Raw genomic sequence first — 18,236 nt, forward strand, 5'->3', positions numbered from 1 at the left:
ACGAATCCACACCCTGGCATTTTGCAGCCACTCTGGCAGCGGTGTCTGACGAACGTAGGGCTGGGAGCGTGGCCAGCCTGACCCCCGGCACAAGTTTTTCTTGCCCCACACACCGTTAGTCTCTGGTTCTCTTGCTGGAGCAAGGTGGCCATGGGCTCTCTTGCTCTCTGTCCACAGCCTGAGGCTGTGGCTCCTGTTTAAAATCATCCAACAAGCTGGTAAAACATGGATCAATAAACCACAGGGCCTCCCAGCATGACTGCTGCTAGTGCCCAAAACCAGTGCTCAGGGAGGAAGGCATATGGGAAAACAGGGTCGGGGGTTAACACAGAAAAAGCCTTTTTTCCCCCCAACATTGCTTTTTAATTTATTTTTTTATTATTTTTTCAGGGCTTTGTTTACCAGTGGCTGGAACAACAAAGAGAAGATAGTATACAAAATCCCCGGCATTTCACCTGAAATGATGAAGCTCATTATCGAGTATGCCTACACCAGGACAGTACCAATCACCACCGAAAACGTTGAAAATTTGCTGTGCGCAGCGGACCAGTTCAACATCATGGGCATCGTCAGACTGTGCTGCGAGTTCTTAAAATCTCAGCTGTGCTTGGAGAATTGCATCGGCATCTGCCGACTCACGAACTGTTACCACTGTCCCAACCTGCAACAAACAGCCTACACGTTCATCCTCCATAACTTCGAGGAGCTGATCAATGTGTCCGCGGAGTTTCTAGACCTCTCCGTCGACGAGTTAAAGGACATCATCGAGAAAGACGAACTCAACGTGAAACAAGAAGACGTGGTGTTCGAGGCCATCCTGAAGTGGATCGCTCACGACCCTCAGAACAGGCAGCAGTACATCTCCGTCTTGCTGAGCAAGGTCAGTGCTGCTGCGGTGGCACCTATCCTGCCCACCTGCACGGCTCTGGAGACGTTGGCTCGCTTCTCTTTCCTCGTCAGAGCAGAGGAAATAGCAGCCTCCAGCACTGCTGGGGGAAAAGCGAGCGTTACATGTACATTTTTTTGAGATAAAGACAGTTTATTAAGACAGGGAAAATAATAACAATAATAATAATAATAATAATAGTATTAATAGTAACAATGTGTACGAAATAAGTGATGCACAATGCAATTGCTCACCACCCGTTGACCGATGCCCAGCCTATCCCCGAGCAGCCGGCCCCCCCCCCCCCCCCCCCGGCTAGCCACCCCTATATATTGTTCAGCATGACGTCAGATGGTATGGAATACCCCTTTGGCCACTTTGGGTCAGCTGTCCTAGGTCTGTCCCCTCCCAGCTCCTGCTGCATCCCTAGCCTGCTCGCTAGCAGGACAGAGCGAGAAGCTGAAAAGTCCTTGGCTTGGTGTAAGCACTGCTCTACAACAATTAAAACATCGGCATGTTATCAGCGCTCTTCTCATTCTAATCCAAAACATAGCACCCTGCCAGCTACATGTACGAGCTGTGCCAAGGTTGGGGAGTCCCTTTTAAGTGCACGTTTCCTCATGTTAAGAGCTTGAGTTTAATCATTCCTCACATCCAGGAAGGGCTGAAGATTACACGGGCTGACATTATGTCCAGGTACACAAAGCTTATGAGTGTTTGTAGACAAGCTACACTATGCAAACAGCAGCAGGAGCTAGCTACAGTAGCTTCAGTCTGCAGGCAGGAGAGTGCCATGGCAGGCTCCCCCAAAATGGGATCATTTACCCTTGAGTACCCTTTTCTGGACAAGCTAAAAACTACACGTTTAATTCTCCGGTTCTGTGATAAGCTTTAGACAACACTCTAGCCTGAAATCAAAGCCATCCAGCATTGGACCTATCTGGGAAGGACACCAAAATATTAAACATCAATACTTTAACATCAACACTCTCACCTCCTTTTGCGTTTTCAGGTTCGACTGGCGTTGATGCAGGCAGACCACTTCATGAGGAAAGTTAAAATGCACGATTATGTGAAGGACAATGAGGACTGCAAACCCATCATCATCAGCGCACTAACAGCGATGTACGACCTCAGCATGAACGGCCCCTCGGTTTCTGACTTCATCAACCCCCTCACCCGGCCTCGCCTGCCCTACTCCATCCTCTTTGCCATCGGGGGCTGGAGCGGGGGGAGCCCGACCAACGCCATCGAGACCTACGATGCCCGCGCGGACAAGTGGGTGAACGTCACGTGCCAGGAGGAAAGCCCCCGTGCCTATCACGGCTCCGCTTTTCTGAAAGGCTTTGTCTACGTTATCGGAGGATTCGACAGCGTGGATTATTTTAACAGCGTCAAGCGGTTCGATCCGCTGAAGAAAACGTGGCACCAGGTCGCACCCATGCACTCGCGGCGCTGCTACGTCAGCGTCACCGTGCTCAACGACCACATCTATGCCATGGGAGGGTTTGACGGGTACACGCGCCTCAGCACAGCCGAACGGTACGAGCCCGAGACCAACCAGTGGACGCTGATCGCTCCCATGCACGAGCAGAGAAGCGACGCTGGTGCGACCACGCTGTACAATAAGGTAAAAGGTCTGGGAGATCTGTCACAGCGGTTAAGGTTGAAGTACGGTGAGCAGGACAAGGCGTCAAACAGATACCACTGTGCAGCATTACACGGTGAGGATGAGCTTTGTTCTTTTATAGAGCGTGGTGAGGTGGAGAGCTTCATGGAGCTCAGCCTCGTGCTGAGCTGCGTACTGGATAAACAGAGCTACCACCCACAGTTCATCCTCTAGATAGAAAAGAGGAGCTGCGGGAGCTAGACACAAAACAATCGCTCCCTTTAACATGATGAGTCATTTAAAATAGAGGGGAAAAAGTTCATGTAAACCTTACTCATTAAATGCTGGAGCTACAGATATAAAGCTAAGAGGCGAAACTGGCTGCTGCCGGACAATACTTGTGGCCGCAGGTCAAATACCATGCTTGGATGCTTCACACAGCTCAGGAAAAAATGGGTCAAAATCCTGCTGCTTTGAATAACTCCCTGCACTGTTACTACCTCCAACCCAGGACAAAAAGACTATTCTCTTTAAAAAAAAAAAAAAAAAAGTAACAAAAAAACCACAGCCAGGCCATTTTCTTCTCAGCATGTTCTCCCACCAATACAAGCACCCTGCTCACCCTTTTTTCCTCCTGTAAACAGGTGTATATATGCGGCGGGTTCAACGGGAATGAATGCTTATCCACAGCTGAAGTGTACGACGCCACAACAGATCAATGGACCTTTATATCCCCCATGAGAAGCAGAAGAAGTGGAGTAGGTGTGATTGCATATGGAAAACAAGTGTATGCGGTAAGGTAGAAGTGGTACCCCTGCGACAACAGCACCCGGCACTTGTGGTACTTTTTTTGTTGTTTAATGGGCTGAAACTCTGCTAATGTGCACCTCCTAGCTAGAAGCAAGTGGCCAGCTTGAAAATCAAAGTGAGATTTGGGGAAGAAAGTTGAGGGCAAGAATGGTTAAAATACCCCTGAAAATACTGTCAGCTGCACGCTTTTCATTATGAAAAAATACGTTCACAACCTTTAAACAGTTGTAGCAAAGAAATTATTTTCTGCTGTTGATAAAATCTTTTAGCAGCTCAGTACTTCTGCTTGGTCCTGCTTATCTTACACAGAACTTAAATGCAGTGTGTGGGTAAGTATAAGAATCTGACAGACACACAGAATAGTTTTGGAAGCTCTGGAACGAAGAAGGGAGCAGTCTGCGTTGTGTTTTGAGATCATGTGCTCTCAGCAATACTCAAACTCGACAAAGCAGGACAAGTTAAAAGTCTTACGCATCCACAACACGATTCAGCTACCTTAGCAAAAGAGGAAAGGCCTATTTCAGCTCTGTACCTTCGACACTTGCAGGTAGGAGGATTTGATGGAGTGAACCGTCTTCGGAGCGTGGAAGCCTACAGCCCCATTGCCAACACATGGCGCACAGTCCCCACCATGTTCAACCCTCGCAGCAACTTTGGCATCGAAGTGGTGGACGATCTTTTGTTTGTGGTTGGTGGCTTTAACGGTTTTTCTACTACTTTCAATGTTGAGTGTTACGACGAAAAAGCTGACGACTGGTACGATGCTCACGACATGGGCATATACCGCAGTGCTTTGAGCTGCTGCGTGGTGCCAGGGCTGTCGAACGTTGGGGAGTACGCCGCCAGACGCGACTACAGCGTGGAGTCACTGCAAACGGAAGTCAAGCACACTTCTTCGACAAGTACCCTGCCTGTATAAACGGCTCCCCTTAGCTAATAAAGTCTTCTAAGCAGCAAATGAATGTATTTGCTTATTCTAAAAGTCAGCACAATTGATACAGACCAAAAGAATGATTAGTAATTAAAACTTTCACTCTATGGCACCAAAAAAAGTATGATTTAGACGTATTGGCTACAGCCTGTATAACAGCTTAAAACCAGTAAGAGGCACAAGGCACGACAGAACGCTAGAGAAATAAAAGGTTTATTTTCGTTAATTCACTTATTACAATAAACTTTAGTACAGTGTATTTAATGTAAAGAACATTACAGTAGGAGAGTTTCAAACAGCCTATACACACACACTACTTTACCTTACTGGAAGTAAGTACAGGACTGCTGCTTGCCCAAGCAACTTGCTGAAGTCTACATTAACATTGAGGAGAGTACAGCTGCCGTGATCCACAGTGACATGGACCTATAAGGAGTATCTGACTATTAATGGTCTTCGAACATCTAGTTAGTTCCACACTTAACATTCGTATTAGTAATAGGATTAGACCCTCAGGAGCACCTGTTTTATAAGACTTCCACTTAAGACTGTCAAATTAGAAATATGGTTTACTTTCCAACATAATGTGGACACAGCTGAAAATAAACCTAAGCCATAAAATACTTACTTTTTTTAAAGCCACTGAATGTTACAACATAGTATTGCAATGTTGTGTTAAAAATAACCTCAGAAGTTGCTATTCTTGGTGACCCAAGTTGTTAATAGCGATCAATCTAGGATCATTATTCATTATGTATGCTAAAAAGTTGGCATGTTTTCTTTATTTCTGGAGTGGTATCCTACTGTGTGTGAGAGGAAGTCTTACTGAAAATATATACAAACCTTACTAACAGAATATTCATGTCCTTATAAAATATTATGTACATTTATGGCACCTAGAACTGACTACGGTGACCACCTAGTGCTAGGCAGGATGTGTCCTACTTCACTAATACCTTGAGCAGAAAGACAGGACGTGAAACATGCATTTTGTGGCACACATTCAGTACAGCTATAGAGGTGTGATTGTCATAAGGAGGAGGGAAAACTCTGATCCTTTGATGTTCCTTTACATTTAGAGGGCCAGAGGTCAGCCTTATAATACTTCCTGAATCACACTAGTATCTTACTCACATCTAACTAGCCAGGATAAACACAGTGAAAGAATTCCCAGCCTGTTGCTTATAGGATCATTTTTTATAAATACCCAGCAAGCTACAGCAGTCAAGGGCCCCAAGGAATTTGTTACGTTTCACAGGTTAGTGAGCTAAATTACAGCCAAATTCAGTTCTTCTGAACACCTACAGGTGGGACAATGGATGGTTAGACTTGTCGGTTAAAAAACTGCAAAGCAATTGGTCCACTTAAAGTCAAGGCTAAAAAACAAACAAACAAACAAAAAAAAACTAACTACTCAAAAATTCCACTGAATTGGCCTAGCAAAAGCTAGAGCAAACTGGTGCTGTTCACAGTGTCCATCACTCTCCATGCAAACAGAACACAAAAAGAGAGAGTGCATCACATACAAAATCATGGCTGGCATCCACACGTTAAACAGATATTAAGCTATTTTGACATTGTCTATAAGTGGAATGTCTTTAGTAAACTAGACAGACTGTATGTCAGATAGAAGTTCTCACAGTACGTGCAAATATCAAATTTGCTTAGAAAAAGAGAGACTGCAAGAAGTTTGTTCTTGCTTCTAACTTCGTTGCATGCTGCCATATATCAGGCTATTTAGCTGAAGTAACAACCTCAGGATTTCCCCCCCAAATTGTCCCAGATTTGCCGACAGACTACGTAAGGGCTTTGACACAGCTGTGGTGGTCTGCCATGCTACCATCCTTTGCTCATCAAATCCTTATAGCCAAGTCGGTGGGATGGAAGAGGTAAACTCTTCTCGGTTGCTTCTGTGCAAAGTCTGGCAATGCATCTTAAATTCAGCTCCCACTTAGGTTAGATCAATGGGGTTTGTACAAAAGCTGTGAGGCATTTGCACATATTCTACTCACAAACCCTGCTGTAGGGACAGTAATTCTGAAAACTGTTCCAGACAAACCCACACGAGTTCATGGGCCAAACTCCACTGATTAACCCCTTCCGTAAGGGCCTACATGAGCTGATTTGGCAACAGTCACTTCCGAACATCAGCCTTAAGCCCGAACAAACTTAAACATTTCCTCTCTTGCACTAAGCCAGCACTGTACAATTTAATCTGCCCTTGCATAATAATCCAACAGGCAAATAAAATACAGGATGGTTACCATTGATAAGTAATTTGAGACTGAACTGTTGGATTTTCAATATAACTTTTACAAGGCTGGGTTATTCTCTTATTACAAAAAGACCAGTTATTGATAACAAAGTGATGAGTGAACTGCAAAGTGGAGCATTAAGGAAAGTACACATCAGAGAAACCTTTACATATTATGTGGTTGAAAGACTTACCCAGTGTTTCAGATATGATCTAGGTTGCCTGCTGAATTGGAAAATGAGAAGTATCAGTTCAGAAAGCTAAACAGTTAAAAAAAAAAAACAAAAACAAAAACAAACAAACAAAAACTGTTTAGAAGATCTTTTGCAATGAAGTTGCCCACATCAAAACCACCAGCAAATTATCATATGAACCAAAGACAGTAAACACCTTCATCAATGTTTGTCTACGTAAGTTTTGGAACAACCTGGTTACTCCTCCCTTTCCCTTCCCTAAGGTCCTGAGTTTGGTCACATGTGAAAACCTGGAACATTCAAATGAAGGGAAGGATGGGGAAGAAAAGGAGGTAGGTAATGAAAACTGGTAATGAAAACTGTCCTGGAGCTTTTCAGATCAGGGAGAAGGAGTGTTCAGTGGAAGCAATAACCAAGAGGCATCGATACTCCAAAGGAACTATTCCACCTTCTGTTCCTCAGGGGTATAGCAGTTAAACAAACCAGAGCCAAGCAGGGCCCTGATATATGCAAAACTACCTAAAAACTCCCAAAGGTACCTTTAATCAGGTTAAACCTTAAAACCACAGTACGCGCGTAAATTACTTCCAGACTGAAAACTCCAGATGCATCTAAAAATCTTCATGTCATCAGTAACTGAGAGCCAACGATGTCCCTTCAAGAGGAACACCAAGTGCTAATTCGTTAAGCAGCACTGCAGCACTGCTACCCTAAGTTTCTAGGGAAAATACACTGAAGGCAAAAGGTATTGATTGTCAAAGACAGGCTGGAAACAGACTTGTGGGGGTTATTCCGCTTTTTCACTTGAATTAAACGCGTGCAATAATAGAGAAAGGATCGACAAGTAGCTCAGGTTTCAATCTATTCCTGGGGAATAATGTCATTCTTACTAATCCACACTGATGTGGCTAGACTGCATCGCTGGTTTCCACTCCTCATATCAGGCTGACTGTTGACCCAAGTTTCTAATGAAGCCGTCAAAGACGAACTCAGAGCATCTCCAGACATACCTGGAAAAGATCCGCTGCCTCAAATTCTCCATTTTAGCAAGTGTCTGATGTTCTACTGATCAACCATTACAAACTCTGCTGCCTCTCTACAATGTAGAGTTACAAAATATTTAATAAACATAGAAACATCCTGAAGTAATTCTTTATAAAGAAAGATTGTGCTTTCATTTTCATACATACGTGTAACTATTGCACTCGCCTCCAACTTTGGAACGCCAAGTGCACTAACACTAATTATACGTGAAGTTTAGTCACTTAGGAGAGTCAAAGGAATGTCAATATATTAAGTGCAAATAAAACAGGTGCTTTCAGCACACACAAATGTAACCGCTAAATTAACATAGAGATCTTTGATTTTCAAAACAGAACCGTTAGAGACTAACTCAACAGAAATCCTTGAAAACAAAGATCTATTTCGTGACCTATTAGAGGAAAGAAGGTTCTTCCTTGGCACTCTTAAGTAATATTGTTGGATTCTGATAGTTTCTCAATTCCCATTCATCCTCAATTTCTGAGCTTCTTAATTTTCAATAAGAGATGTTATTTTTATGCATCAAACCCAAGCAACATCCTGATGTCTTATAAAGACATATCAAGCCTAGGAAAAAGGGTTTAGCCCAGTATTTCCTAAACTAGATTCATCAGGAGTGAGATTCCAGATACTAGCACTCAATCTGTGAGCGTGGCATTCTTCGTAAACTTAGAGAGTGTCGGTGTATTTCCTGCATCTGTCTTTCCTGCATTTGTCTTATTCTATCTTTTTGCCACATCAAATTTTGTGGCATAGGATATCTTTGTGTGCCCTGCAAGCACCTGAAGGGGATTCTCACATGGCAGGCTGTTGCTCTACAGCGAGGCTGAGGCATGGGAGGCAAGAGCATCCAGCGCTTCCTCTCAGCACAGTAACGATAGGCCTCTTTCCTGTATTGCTTGTCAATATCATCGCTGTTCTTCCACCCCCCAATGATGAAAACATCATCTTTATAATAACAAATAGCTGCCCCTTCAATGCTCAGAACCTCTGGGGGTAAACTTTCAAGTATTTCGTCTGAGGCCCTGCCACAGATCTTTATCTTGGCTTCCTCATTATCTATAGGATAACTCTTGGGGCAGCAGGATGCTGTATGGTAAAAGTTTGTGTTTGCAACTGACATCTGAAAAGAGCAATAGTTATCAATGAGTGGCAGAGACTCTACATCTTGCCACTGCCTTGTTTCAGCATCGTATCTGATAATAACTGCCCTCAATCCATCTTCACTATCACTGTCAACTGGGGTACGAGCAGCAATATAAACAAATCGGTCTTCTACAGAAACAGCTTTGACATCACGAAGAATCTTTGGTGCTGACTCCAGGTTATGCCATTTGTCTTGCTCGGGATTATAAATGGCTACATCTTTAAAGCCAGGACTGAAATTGCCATGTCCGCCAATACTGTACAAGTTTCCTTTAACTTCAGTAAGGCCAAAAGAATGCTTTCTGGTTATTAGGTTTGAGACTTGTTCCCAAATATTTCTATTTGGATTGTACCTTTCTACAGTCTTGGCAAATCCCGGTTCCATGGAGCCAGCCACATAAACGTAAGATTCTGTCACAGCAACAGCATGCCCATCAAGATGATTATGTATGTGCGGTAAGTTTACCCACCTATCTTCATCGATGAAATACCCCACACACTCACTCAAGTAATCTCCTCCCTCCGATACACCACCAATCACCATAATGACATCCATGTTTTGTCCAAAACGCGGCAACAACGCTACCGGACAAGCGGAATGTTGCAGATTACCAGACTGCAAGTTCTCAGACCTCAAGGCGTGACTTTCCACAGCTTCTGACACTAACTTCACACAGGCTTCGTTGCTGGATACCAGCCTTTCAGATTTGACGTGGCGAGTAAGGTAAGTGGGTTTAATCTGAGACAACCTCAGCAGTTTAAAAAGTTCTTCAAAGTACCTTTCTCTTTCTTCGGGATTTTTCTGAACCCACTTCAAAACTGTCTCGAAGAGGACTTCTTCAGAGTCCACTGTGATCTCTGAGTCTGAGAGCCAGTCTCTGATGAGGTGAAAGGGCAGAGTGTAGAACTCCTCATCTTGGATAACTCTGTGGAAGTTTCTCCTGATCATATCCTGAGCTTTGAGGGCCAGCTGATTCAAAGAATACATATGGGCCAAGCTGTGAACTGCGACGCAGTTAGACAGATTGAGTTTCTTCTTCAGAAACTCTCCACAGAACTCTTTTAACCGGGTCAGCAGAAACCTGTGGAACAAACAAACGGGGGTAATGCCGCGGCCCGCCGGGCAGGCTGCGGGCAGCCCCCCGAGCAGGAGCAGAGGGTCGCCCTCACCTGTCGGCCATCTCCAGCACCTCGTGGACGTTGCCGGGGCTGACGCGGATGGTGCCGGTGTACATGAAGCCGATGACGGCCTCCACCGTGTCGGGGTCGGGGCCGCCCTCCGAGCTCCACTTCTGCAGCTCCACGCGGCCCGAGCGCGACTCGGCGAAGCCCCCCGAGAGCAGCGGCGTGAAGTACTCGGTGGCGGCGGCCAGGACGGAGCGGTGCGCCCGGTACTCGCGGCAAGCCCCGGGCCGCCCGCCGCCGAAAGCCAAAGTGATGTCGCAGTAGAGGCCGTGGCGGCGCTGCTCGTTCTGCCGCCACGCCAGGTCAGCGCAGTGCGCCGGGCACCCGAACTCCTCCGCTTCCACCTCCCCGTCCACCCCGCCGCCGCGCGGGCCCCCGCCATCCTCCTCCTCCGCCGCCGCCGCCGCCGGTGAACTGGGGCCGGGCTGCGGCTGAGGGGATGCCGCGGCCGCCGCCATCTTGTCCGCCATGGCGGGGCTGCGGCCACCGCGCCTGCGCCGCCTCGGCCGGGCGAGCGCTGCCCCCTGGCGGGGAGACGCCGCCGCCGCCCGAGCTAAAATGGCGGTCGGGGAGCCCTGAGGGGAGCGGGGAGGTGCCTGAGGCGAGACCCCCGCGCCACCCGGGGAGGCGTTTGGGCACCGGGGGCCGCCCCGCCCGCACCCCCACCGGCCGCTTTGAACAATGAGGGCTGGGGACAGGCAGGAGCCGCTCTCCCCTCGGGGTACCGCCGGCCGGCAAACGGGAAAAGCGGGTCGAGAGGGAGCCGCCGGGGCTGCCCCGTGGTGTTCCTTCGGCTTAGGCTCTCCCCCTGTGCCCCCTGCCAGATGCCTCGTGATAGAGTACAAAGGGAGCTCGCTAGGCGTGGTGCGAGTTTAAGGGGATTATTTAAGGGGATGAAATTGCTCTGCCAATGGTACAGGGATGCTACACCTGAAATACAGGCATGTTTCTTGTCAAAGCCTTGAGCTATCCTTTTGATTGTTTTTCTCCTTAACGTCATTCTCTCAGGCAAGCCTGCAGGGAAGGGACTTCATGTGAGAAATTCACCAACTCTGACTGAGGTATGCATTTTTTTGTTCGATAATTAGAATAAAGTGAGGTGCAGCTGACAATTCCCTCTTTACTATGCATCATGATACAGTCCCATAACTATGGTATAATGCTATCCACTTATATACTTATTTTTCCTGCTCTTTCTTTTCTAATTTGCAAGGTTTCAGCCCTTAACCTACACTACAGGGTAAGTCACAGGTGTTTTTTTTTTTAAACTCTTCTAGAACACACACCATCAGAGGAGTAATTGCTCTGAGGTTTGGCATGCGGTTATACAAGTATTTCCAAGTATTTCCAAGTTAGAGTTTACAACCAACCTTTAAAAGGGAGAAGGGGAAAAAAGAATCCAGATAAGCTAGTAGTGTATCATTTATTTGTTTGGTTACAATACACAGACAAGTAGGATGCTAAAGTTATTACTGAGATTATTTTTGCATCTGCAGATAACGTGGGAGACTGACATTCCATATACCAGCAATCTAGTAGTACGTGAGAAGTTGTTTGCATAAATACAGACACCGGAATACATGGAGTTTCACAGTTTTAACAGCAGTATGTTACAGCTTTACATTTTAAATTACTACACCAGAGTTTGAGTAGCATTGGTTATACATCAGCAGTGGTCCCACTACTCAGGCTGTGATGATTAGACTGTGAAGATGAACACAGTAAACAAAATGAAAAAAAAAAAAAACCAACAAAAAAACACAACAGCCAAATCATAGCTTATGGGAATGATGGGTACTTTCCCCTCTGTCAGGGTAAGTTCAAAATGACTGCGTCTATGAGAAAAACTCCCCCCCGAAACCCTTAAAATCTTTCCTGGAAACAAAATAAAACAAGAGTAGTAAAAAATAAAAGTGTGAGAGACAGTATTAAATACAGCAGGTAACATGGAATATCATAAGTTTTGGTTTTTGAGTAGGTTTCTATTCTTATAAAACAGTTGCTTTGCACAGTTTAACTAGGCAGCTCAATGTCTATGATCAATGGCCTTTACACATCAAAGTCCCATTTGTGGCTGTCCTCTGTGCAGGCTTCCAGCTTCTTGAAGTGACATTCTGAGGCAGTACTACTGGTTATCACATAGTCATGTGCTCTGGTAAAACGTAGGATATGTCGTCCCACGGGTGACGGTACAGGCCTTGCTTCAAGCGCTTCTGATCTAGATAGTGTCCTAAAAGGAAAACAACTTCTATGTCACAAAATTTCTGAGCCTCCTTCTAGTCATACTTTGTCTTAAAACAACTTTGATTTCTGAATTCCTACAACTTGGGTTTTAGTCTGAGACCCCAGAGGTTCACGTTTGTGTTAGTTCACGGTGACAGTGCATCTCCCCATGGAATGAAGGGGCAGGAACACAGCAAACTTACCAATGAATCCCATACTCCTGCCTAGTACAAAGATGCCATTAAGAGCTCCTATATCAATATATTCGTCTGCTTCTTCCCTGCAAGAGAAAATAAATCAATGTCTTTTTTGAAACCCTGGTCCCACATGGGCTGGCAGTATGGCTTTATCATTTTTTATCAAACCATGACCCAAAAGAAAAACAGCCCAATATGTACTTACCGTGTGAAAGAGCCACAATTCCTGAGTACATCAACAAAGGCAACTCCAATAAAGCCATCTACATTCAGGATAAGATTTGGTTTCTAAAGGACATAAACACACACACCCCAAATAAAGATGTTAACAATGGCAAGTGATGTTCATCTGGTAATTTTCATCCTCAAGGGTAACTTGAAGGTTACTCGTAATTGTGGACACATACCTAGGGATACAAGAGGCTGTCCAGCAACCTGAGCAAGAGCCATGCTTAACACAAATGATGGAAGGACAGCCCCAAACAACAGGGCAGCGTTTTACTAAAACTGCAGAGTTTATCTACTACCACCCATCACGCATACTAGCTCTGCCTCCAGCTTAAAGAATGTAGCAGTTCCAGACATACTGTGGACAACTCAGATAAAGGGTTTCAGTGTTTTCCTGGTGTCCAACAAACATCTTCAGCCTTACCAAAGTGCACTTGTACTTGGCCCAAAGTTTCCCATAGAAGAATAAAAACACAGCAACAATTTACTGTGCTTTGCAATTAAAATATAGCATTAACCACTGGTCACTTCTCCCCCAGTACGAAAAAGTGCTTGAGACAAGATAAATACTAGCACATTTCACCTTGGAAGTTGTAATTTTTTCTACTTCAAGTGCATAGTCCAACAGTGGGGTGGCAGGGAAATGCTGTTTCACGTAGTCTTTGAGAATCTGAACTCTCATGTCTGGGTTATTTATCTGCAAGTTAAGAACATATTACAGTCACTGATGTTGCATCTTACACAGGTACTTGTCCTAAGCTTGGCTATTTATGTTTTCATGGTTTATAAGTCCTGAGAACCAAAAGCTGCCTCTGAAAGTTGCTAGTTTTCTTCCCTTCAATTCCCCTCCACACTTGAGAAAAACAAAAACAGAACAAAAAACCTATCAAGAACAAAAACACGCCTCTAATTTGTACTAATAATGCATTTTTCTTACTGATTTGACTCTGTGTCCAATGCCCATGATCAGTTTCCCTTCTTTCTTCATCTTATTCACAAACTCCATAGGGATAATCCCACTGTCAAAAGCTTTGCTGAACATTTTAGCTGCAGCATCCAGTGCTCCACCAAACCGGTCACCCTGGGTGTGAAACACAAAGGGGATTACAGCAAAGGACTCACAGTTAAGGCACAAAACAAGCACAGGATTATCTTCCCCATCCTCTGTGTCTATTGATGCAATCATGAAAGTAAAGTTAGGCAGGCACTCAGGACTAAACATCTGCTTTATAACTCAGTAATATTAACTGTCAATGCATATAGCCACGTCATCTCCACGACAGACTAGGGTTGGGGTGAATGTAATCTAAAGCCCATTTTATTCAGATTATTACTTGTCCCTGTATGGTTGCCTAGTCTCTTCCAAAACTGACGGTTTTAGTTTTCACAGCAATTAAGCTTCTACAGAATATTCGTAGACACAAACATGAGATACTAAAATAGTCTTGCTTACTAGAAAAAATTTTAAAAGGACTAGATTTTAAACCTACAGCACAGAAGTTGAACCGTCTCTTCCAGTAGCTTTTCACTTTAATCAAGGTTTTAGTGTGGAATTCAACAGAAATTCAAAGCATGAGTGAACAGACACAAGCTAGACCACGGCTCTGCAGCTGTTCCAAATTCTAGCTTACTAGTAATAAAACCTGGACTGAGTAACACGTGGCAAATCTTCCAGATATTAGGTACTTACAATAGTGAGAAGGCCTGAAGTGAGACTTGAGACAAGATCTTTTCCAGCTCTTGCACAGACAATAGTGTTGTGGGCTCCAGATACAGCAGGCCCGTGATCTGCCGTCACCATCAAACACATCTCAATGAACTGGCAGGCGTACTTTGGTAGCCTGAGCAAGAGAGAGATGGAGGTCATTTATTGTAAAGAAAACACAAGACACTTGGTTTTAGAGTGGACAGTAAGTTGTGTTTTAGGTGCCTGCATGAAAGTAGTAGAACAGAGAGGGAGCTGTAAGGTCACAGTGCCATCAGTGCATCCTACTATCTTTGCCTTTTCAGAGATCAGTAGATTTTATTGTTTCCACTTAGCTATTTAGCTTAGAACTGAGGGTCAGTTTGGTGGGCTGAGCCTGCACACACGCAACTGGCTGATCAGTAGGTTCTGAGAGTCCCCTCAAGGAGTGCCCTGAGCAACGCTGGGTTGCAGTTCTGTTGAGTCAGGCATTTCAGCTAGTGCCAGGAGTGCCTCTAATGACACCAGCAAGAACTTCTGTCATTCAGAAGGTTCCCTGTAGGCTGGCTACTGAACATTTGCAGACTCCCCAGCTCTCTCCAGGGCTGAAATGGCAACTATAATAAGCAAGCAGTCAAAGAATGTGAAACAGGACTAAAATGGAGAAGTCTCCTCGGTGCACCACAAAACTGGTGGAAAATTTCACCCCAAAACTGAAACACAGTGTATGAAGATGCTGATTGTGGCCTCTGAGGAGAGGCTAGAGATGGCACTTCCAACGAATCTACACTCACAAAGGAATCTTGCCTTACTTTTGTGCCTAACAGTCTACTAATAAATAAGCAAAATTTCAAGCTAAAGAGTCTGGGAACTTTCACAAAAGCTGCCTCACCTCTTCTGAAACCAGAGCAGGCCCAGAACCCCTCCAATCCCCATCTCTTCTTTGAAGACCTCAGTTATTGGCATCCCAGCATAAATCAGTTCCTGACCTCTCTCATCACAGATACTCGTCATAAAGGAAGCCGGCTTGCGGATCAGACCCAGTTCCTGAAATCACAACATAAAGATGGGATTTTAAATAATCCCCTTTAGAAGCGAGAGGCAGCAGGAGACCAAAAACAAAGCCTTAAACTTGCCATCAAGGCAGCTTCTAGAGCTTAGAACCAGCATAGCCAGTGAGCTCACTGATAACACTACAAAGCCTGAGATATAACCCAAACACCACACCATTATCATCTTAAGCATCCAGAATCATAGCAAACGTCCTGTCTGGCATCTGTGGAACCAAGAATCAGGTAAAGTGGCATAGCTCACCCTTGCCCAGGAATAATCCATTGGCACAGTTGGAGGAGGCACTTCCTCAGCTGGCTCGATCACTCTTTTGGCTACAAGATCCTGATAGACAGACCTAGGGAGAGAATCCATTTATTAAATCCTTTTGAGAGATAAGTGAGGTGGTCTTAGTCTAGACCTTAAAAACCCAGAATGAACCGAGGCAGCTTTCCTTAAGCAGAAATACATCCCCATATCAGTTAAGAGTCAGTACCCTAACTGGTTTTGTTTGTTTGTTTGTTTGTTTTGTTTGTTTGTCAGCACAAGGTGCCCTGTTAGTGTGACTTACTGAATGACCTCTCCCAGCTCATCAAAACTCCGGGGAACAAACACACCAGCTTCCTTCAGAGCTTGATTCTTTGCAACAGCAGTTTCAGACGCCTGGTTAGCACAAGCTCCTGCATGGCCAAACTGTACCTACAAACAAAAGAAGTGATAGCAGTAAGGAATGCAAGTTGTTTACGTGCAGAGTAAAACAGAGTACAGAACTGCATAGGGAACTGGTCACGGGAATACCAAAGATTGTACAATCTGCCTTCTTATTTGGGCTAACAGAACTCTTGGCTGCAACTGCAGTCAAAACAGCAATACACAGAGCCTTTTCTGCTCTGGAATCACTGCAGGCTCTTCCATCAAGTTCTGCTTCTCTAACTTTACTCCACTTTCCAAAGCTGCTTAATGCGTATCTTTCTCCTTCCTGCTCCAGAAGCTGGCTACTATTAAAATCTGTTGCATTACCTAGGATCTGTGGGCTCCCTTTACATGTAAGTGGAAATCTCTGGAAACTTCCAGCGGCAAGCTACAGAAGCACAATAAGTTTTTATCACAGATACTTAATAACTTCTGCACATGAAGTTGTTCCAGTTTAGGTGCAGTGGGAGAAGCTGCCTTTTTTCTTTCTGCCACAGATATTCATCTATCTTATGCATTTGCCCCCAATTTTGTGCATACCTCTGAAGAGAACATGGTGGCACAGGTACCAATACACCAGCACACCACTGGCTTGGTGATACGGCCTTCTTTAACACCCCTGCAGATCTTGTACTCTTCTGTGCCTCCAATCTGTGGAGAGAAAGAGAGATGAGTTGGTTCAAAACAAACAACTTTGCACTTTCACAGAAACCAGCTCTGAGATGCACATAAAAACTTTTTGTCTTTTTGCATTGAGTAATGGATTCAGTCTGAGAAGAAATTCTCTTTTTTTTAAAATGGGGAAGACTATATTTGTTTTGGAAACGTTCAATTTCTTCTCATTAAAGGAGCACAAAATAAAAAACTCAGATATTTTAGAACAGTACATTGGTATATCTCAAATATATTAAGGAGCTGCCACTTAACTGTGGTAGTTATTTAGTATTTTAGCTACTAGGTCAGATGCTCCCGGAATTGAGCAGCTGGGTCTTTCTCAGATAGGAGTGAGATGGTCTCACTCACCTCTCCAAGCACCACAATCATTTTCACTCCTGGGGTATCCTGATAGCGCAAGACATGATCCATAAAAGTTGAACCAGGATACCTGGGTAGAACACAGGAAGAACGACAGAAGTTGAGTTTGATTCATAAGCTTTTCTTTCAAACAAGTTAACAGCCAGCCTGCCCTTCACTCCCACACGACTAACGATTCAGGAATTTTCTTCTGCTGACTGACTTAAAAAATGGTTTGTCTGTTGAAGATGGACTCCTACCTGTCTCCTCCAATGGCCACCCCTTCGTAGACCCCATCAGTGGTTCGGGAAATTATGTTGTTGAGCTCATTAGACATTCCTCCGGACCTTGAAACATAAGCCACGCTGCCAGGACGATACAGTTTTGATGCTAAAATATTATCCAGCATGCCTCCCGTATTGCCTATTTTGAAGCAACCTGGTTTGATCCCACCAACCTACAAGAAAATTAGAGAAAGATGTAAAGCCCTGTAAAACAGCCATGAGACTTGGGAATATTTGGGTAAAACAACCTTCTGTCAGTATTTATAAAACAAAGGAAGACAAATGTGACCTTATAATGGTCAGCTAACGTGCACTTTAGATGACTACAGACAAGATGTATTGTAGGACATACTTTATCCTTCAGAGAAAGCTGATCTGAAGATTAAGACAGATGAACAAGGGGAGTAAAAAGGTCATCGGTACTTACAGTTGCAGGCCCAATGATAGTGACTCCTTTTTTATCTGCTGTCTTGATCAGTTTGCGTGTCAGTGCCTCTGGAATGCCCTCAGCAATAATGGCAATCGTGCGGATCTGCATCAAGATGAAGAGAGCCATTAGTGTCCCAGCGTTGCCATCCTAACCAACTCTGCAGGACACAGGAGTGAAGCAGCTGCTCACAGGGCATGAGCATGCTGCTCCCTGCCTGGCCACTAAGCAGTTATTAGACAGAAAAGCCCAGTGCATAGATCCACAATCTACTATAGTCTTCTCAGCAGTCCCAATGAGCTGCTGAGATAATTTTTCTCTGCCTTGCAGATGAGGGAACAGCACTGTATTTTAGCCAACCCAAAGTAATCATCGTTAAC

General features: G+C 44.6%; 3 protein-coding genes across 12 annotated transcripts in view; 1 reads left to right on the plus strand and 2 right to left on the minus strand.

The window, feature by feature from the left end:
- The first annotated feature begins 212 nt into the window (after positions 1-212).
- On the plus strand, positions 213-4,224 carry KLHL10 (kelch like family member 10). Its single transcript, XM_035568485.1, has 4 exons — positions 213-880; positions 1,899-2,516; positions 3,140-3,289; positions 3,853-4,224. Exons 1-4 carry the CDS (start codon positions 302-304, stop codon positions 4,222-4,224), a joined length of 1,719 nt encoding a protein of 572 aa, XP_035424378.1. The 5' UTR covers positions 213-301.
- On the minus strand, positions 3,838-10,549 carry KLHL11 (kelch like family member 11). Of its 4 annotated transcripts, XM_050715457.1 has the most exons (5): positions 10,042-10,549; positions 9,342-9,953; positions 6,685-6,715; positions 4,559-4,662; positions 3,838-4,281 (listed from the first exon to the last, which is right to left on the minus strand). In XM_050715457.1, exons 1-5 carry the CDS (start codon positions 10,524-10,526, stop codon positions 4,239-4,241), a joined length of 1,275 nt encoding a protein of 424 aa, XP_050571414.1. In that variant the 5' UTR covers positions 10,527-10,549; the 3' UTR covers positions 3,838-4,238. The 4 variants fall into 4 exon arrangements, 2 of the variants coding, with proteins under 2 accessions (XP_050571414.1, XP_035424376.1); XR_007709135.1 differs by lacking the exon at positions 3,838-4,281 and having other exon boundaries at positions 4,566-4,662; positions 6,685-6,750; positions 7,695-9,953; positions 10,042-10,528; XR_004781991.2 differs by lacking the exon at positions 3,838-4,281 and having other exon boundaries at positions 4,566-4,662; positions 6,685-9,953; positions 10,042-10,528.
- Positions 10,550-11,465: 916 nt separating this feature from the next.
- Positions 11,466-18,236, minus strand: part of ACLY (ATP citrate lyase) — a 37,909-nt gene continuing 31,138 nt past the window's right edge. For all 7 annotated transcript variants that reach the window (XM_035568424.2, XM_035568423.2, XM_035568419.2 and 4 more), the window contains 13 exons: positions 17,857-17,961; positions 17,406-17,602; positions 17,155-17,236; positions 16,672-16,782; positions 16,010-16,137; positions 15,703-15,796; positions 15,281-15,435; positions 14,395-14,545; positions 13,642-13,785; positions 13,288-13,401; positions 12,682-12,764; positions 12,483-12,559; positions 11,466-12,286 (listed from right to left, as the gene is read on the minus strand). In XM_035568424.2, the coding sequence (XP_035424317.1) occupies positions 12,192-12,286; positions 12,483-12,559; positions 12,682-12,764; positions 13,288-13,401; positions 13,642-13,785; positions 14,395-14,545; positions 15,281-15,435; positions 15,703-15,796; positions 16,010-16,137; positions 16,672-16,782; positions 17,155-17,236; positions 17,406-17,602; positions 17,857-17,961 (1,536 nt within the window). In that variant the 3' untranslated portion in view covers positions 11,466-12,191. The remainder of the gene's footprint in view (positions 12,287-12,482; positions 12,560-12,681; positions 12,765-13,287; positions 13,402-13,641; positions 13,786-14,394; positions 14,546-15,280; positions 15,436-15,702; positions 15,797-16,009; positions 16,138-16,671; positions 16,783-17,154; positions 17,237-17,405; positions 17,603-17,856; positions 17,962-18,236) is intronic.

The sequence above is a fragment of the Cygnus atratus genome, chromosome 25 (assembly GCF_013377495.2).
Source record: "Cygnus atratus isolate AKBS03 ecotype Queensland, Australia chromosome 25, CAtr_DNAZoo_HiC_assembly, whole genome shotgun sequence".
NCBI lineage: Eukaryota > Metazoa > Chordata > Aves > Anseriformes > Anatidae > Cygnus > Cygnus atratus.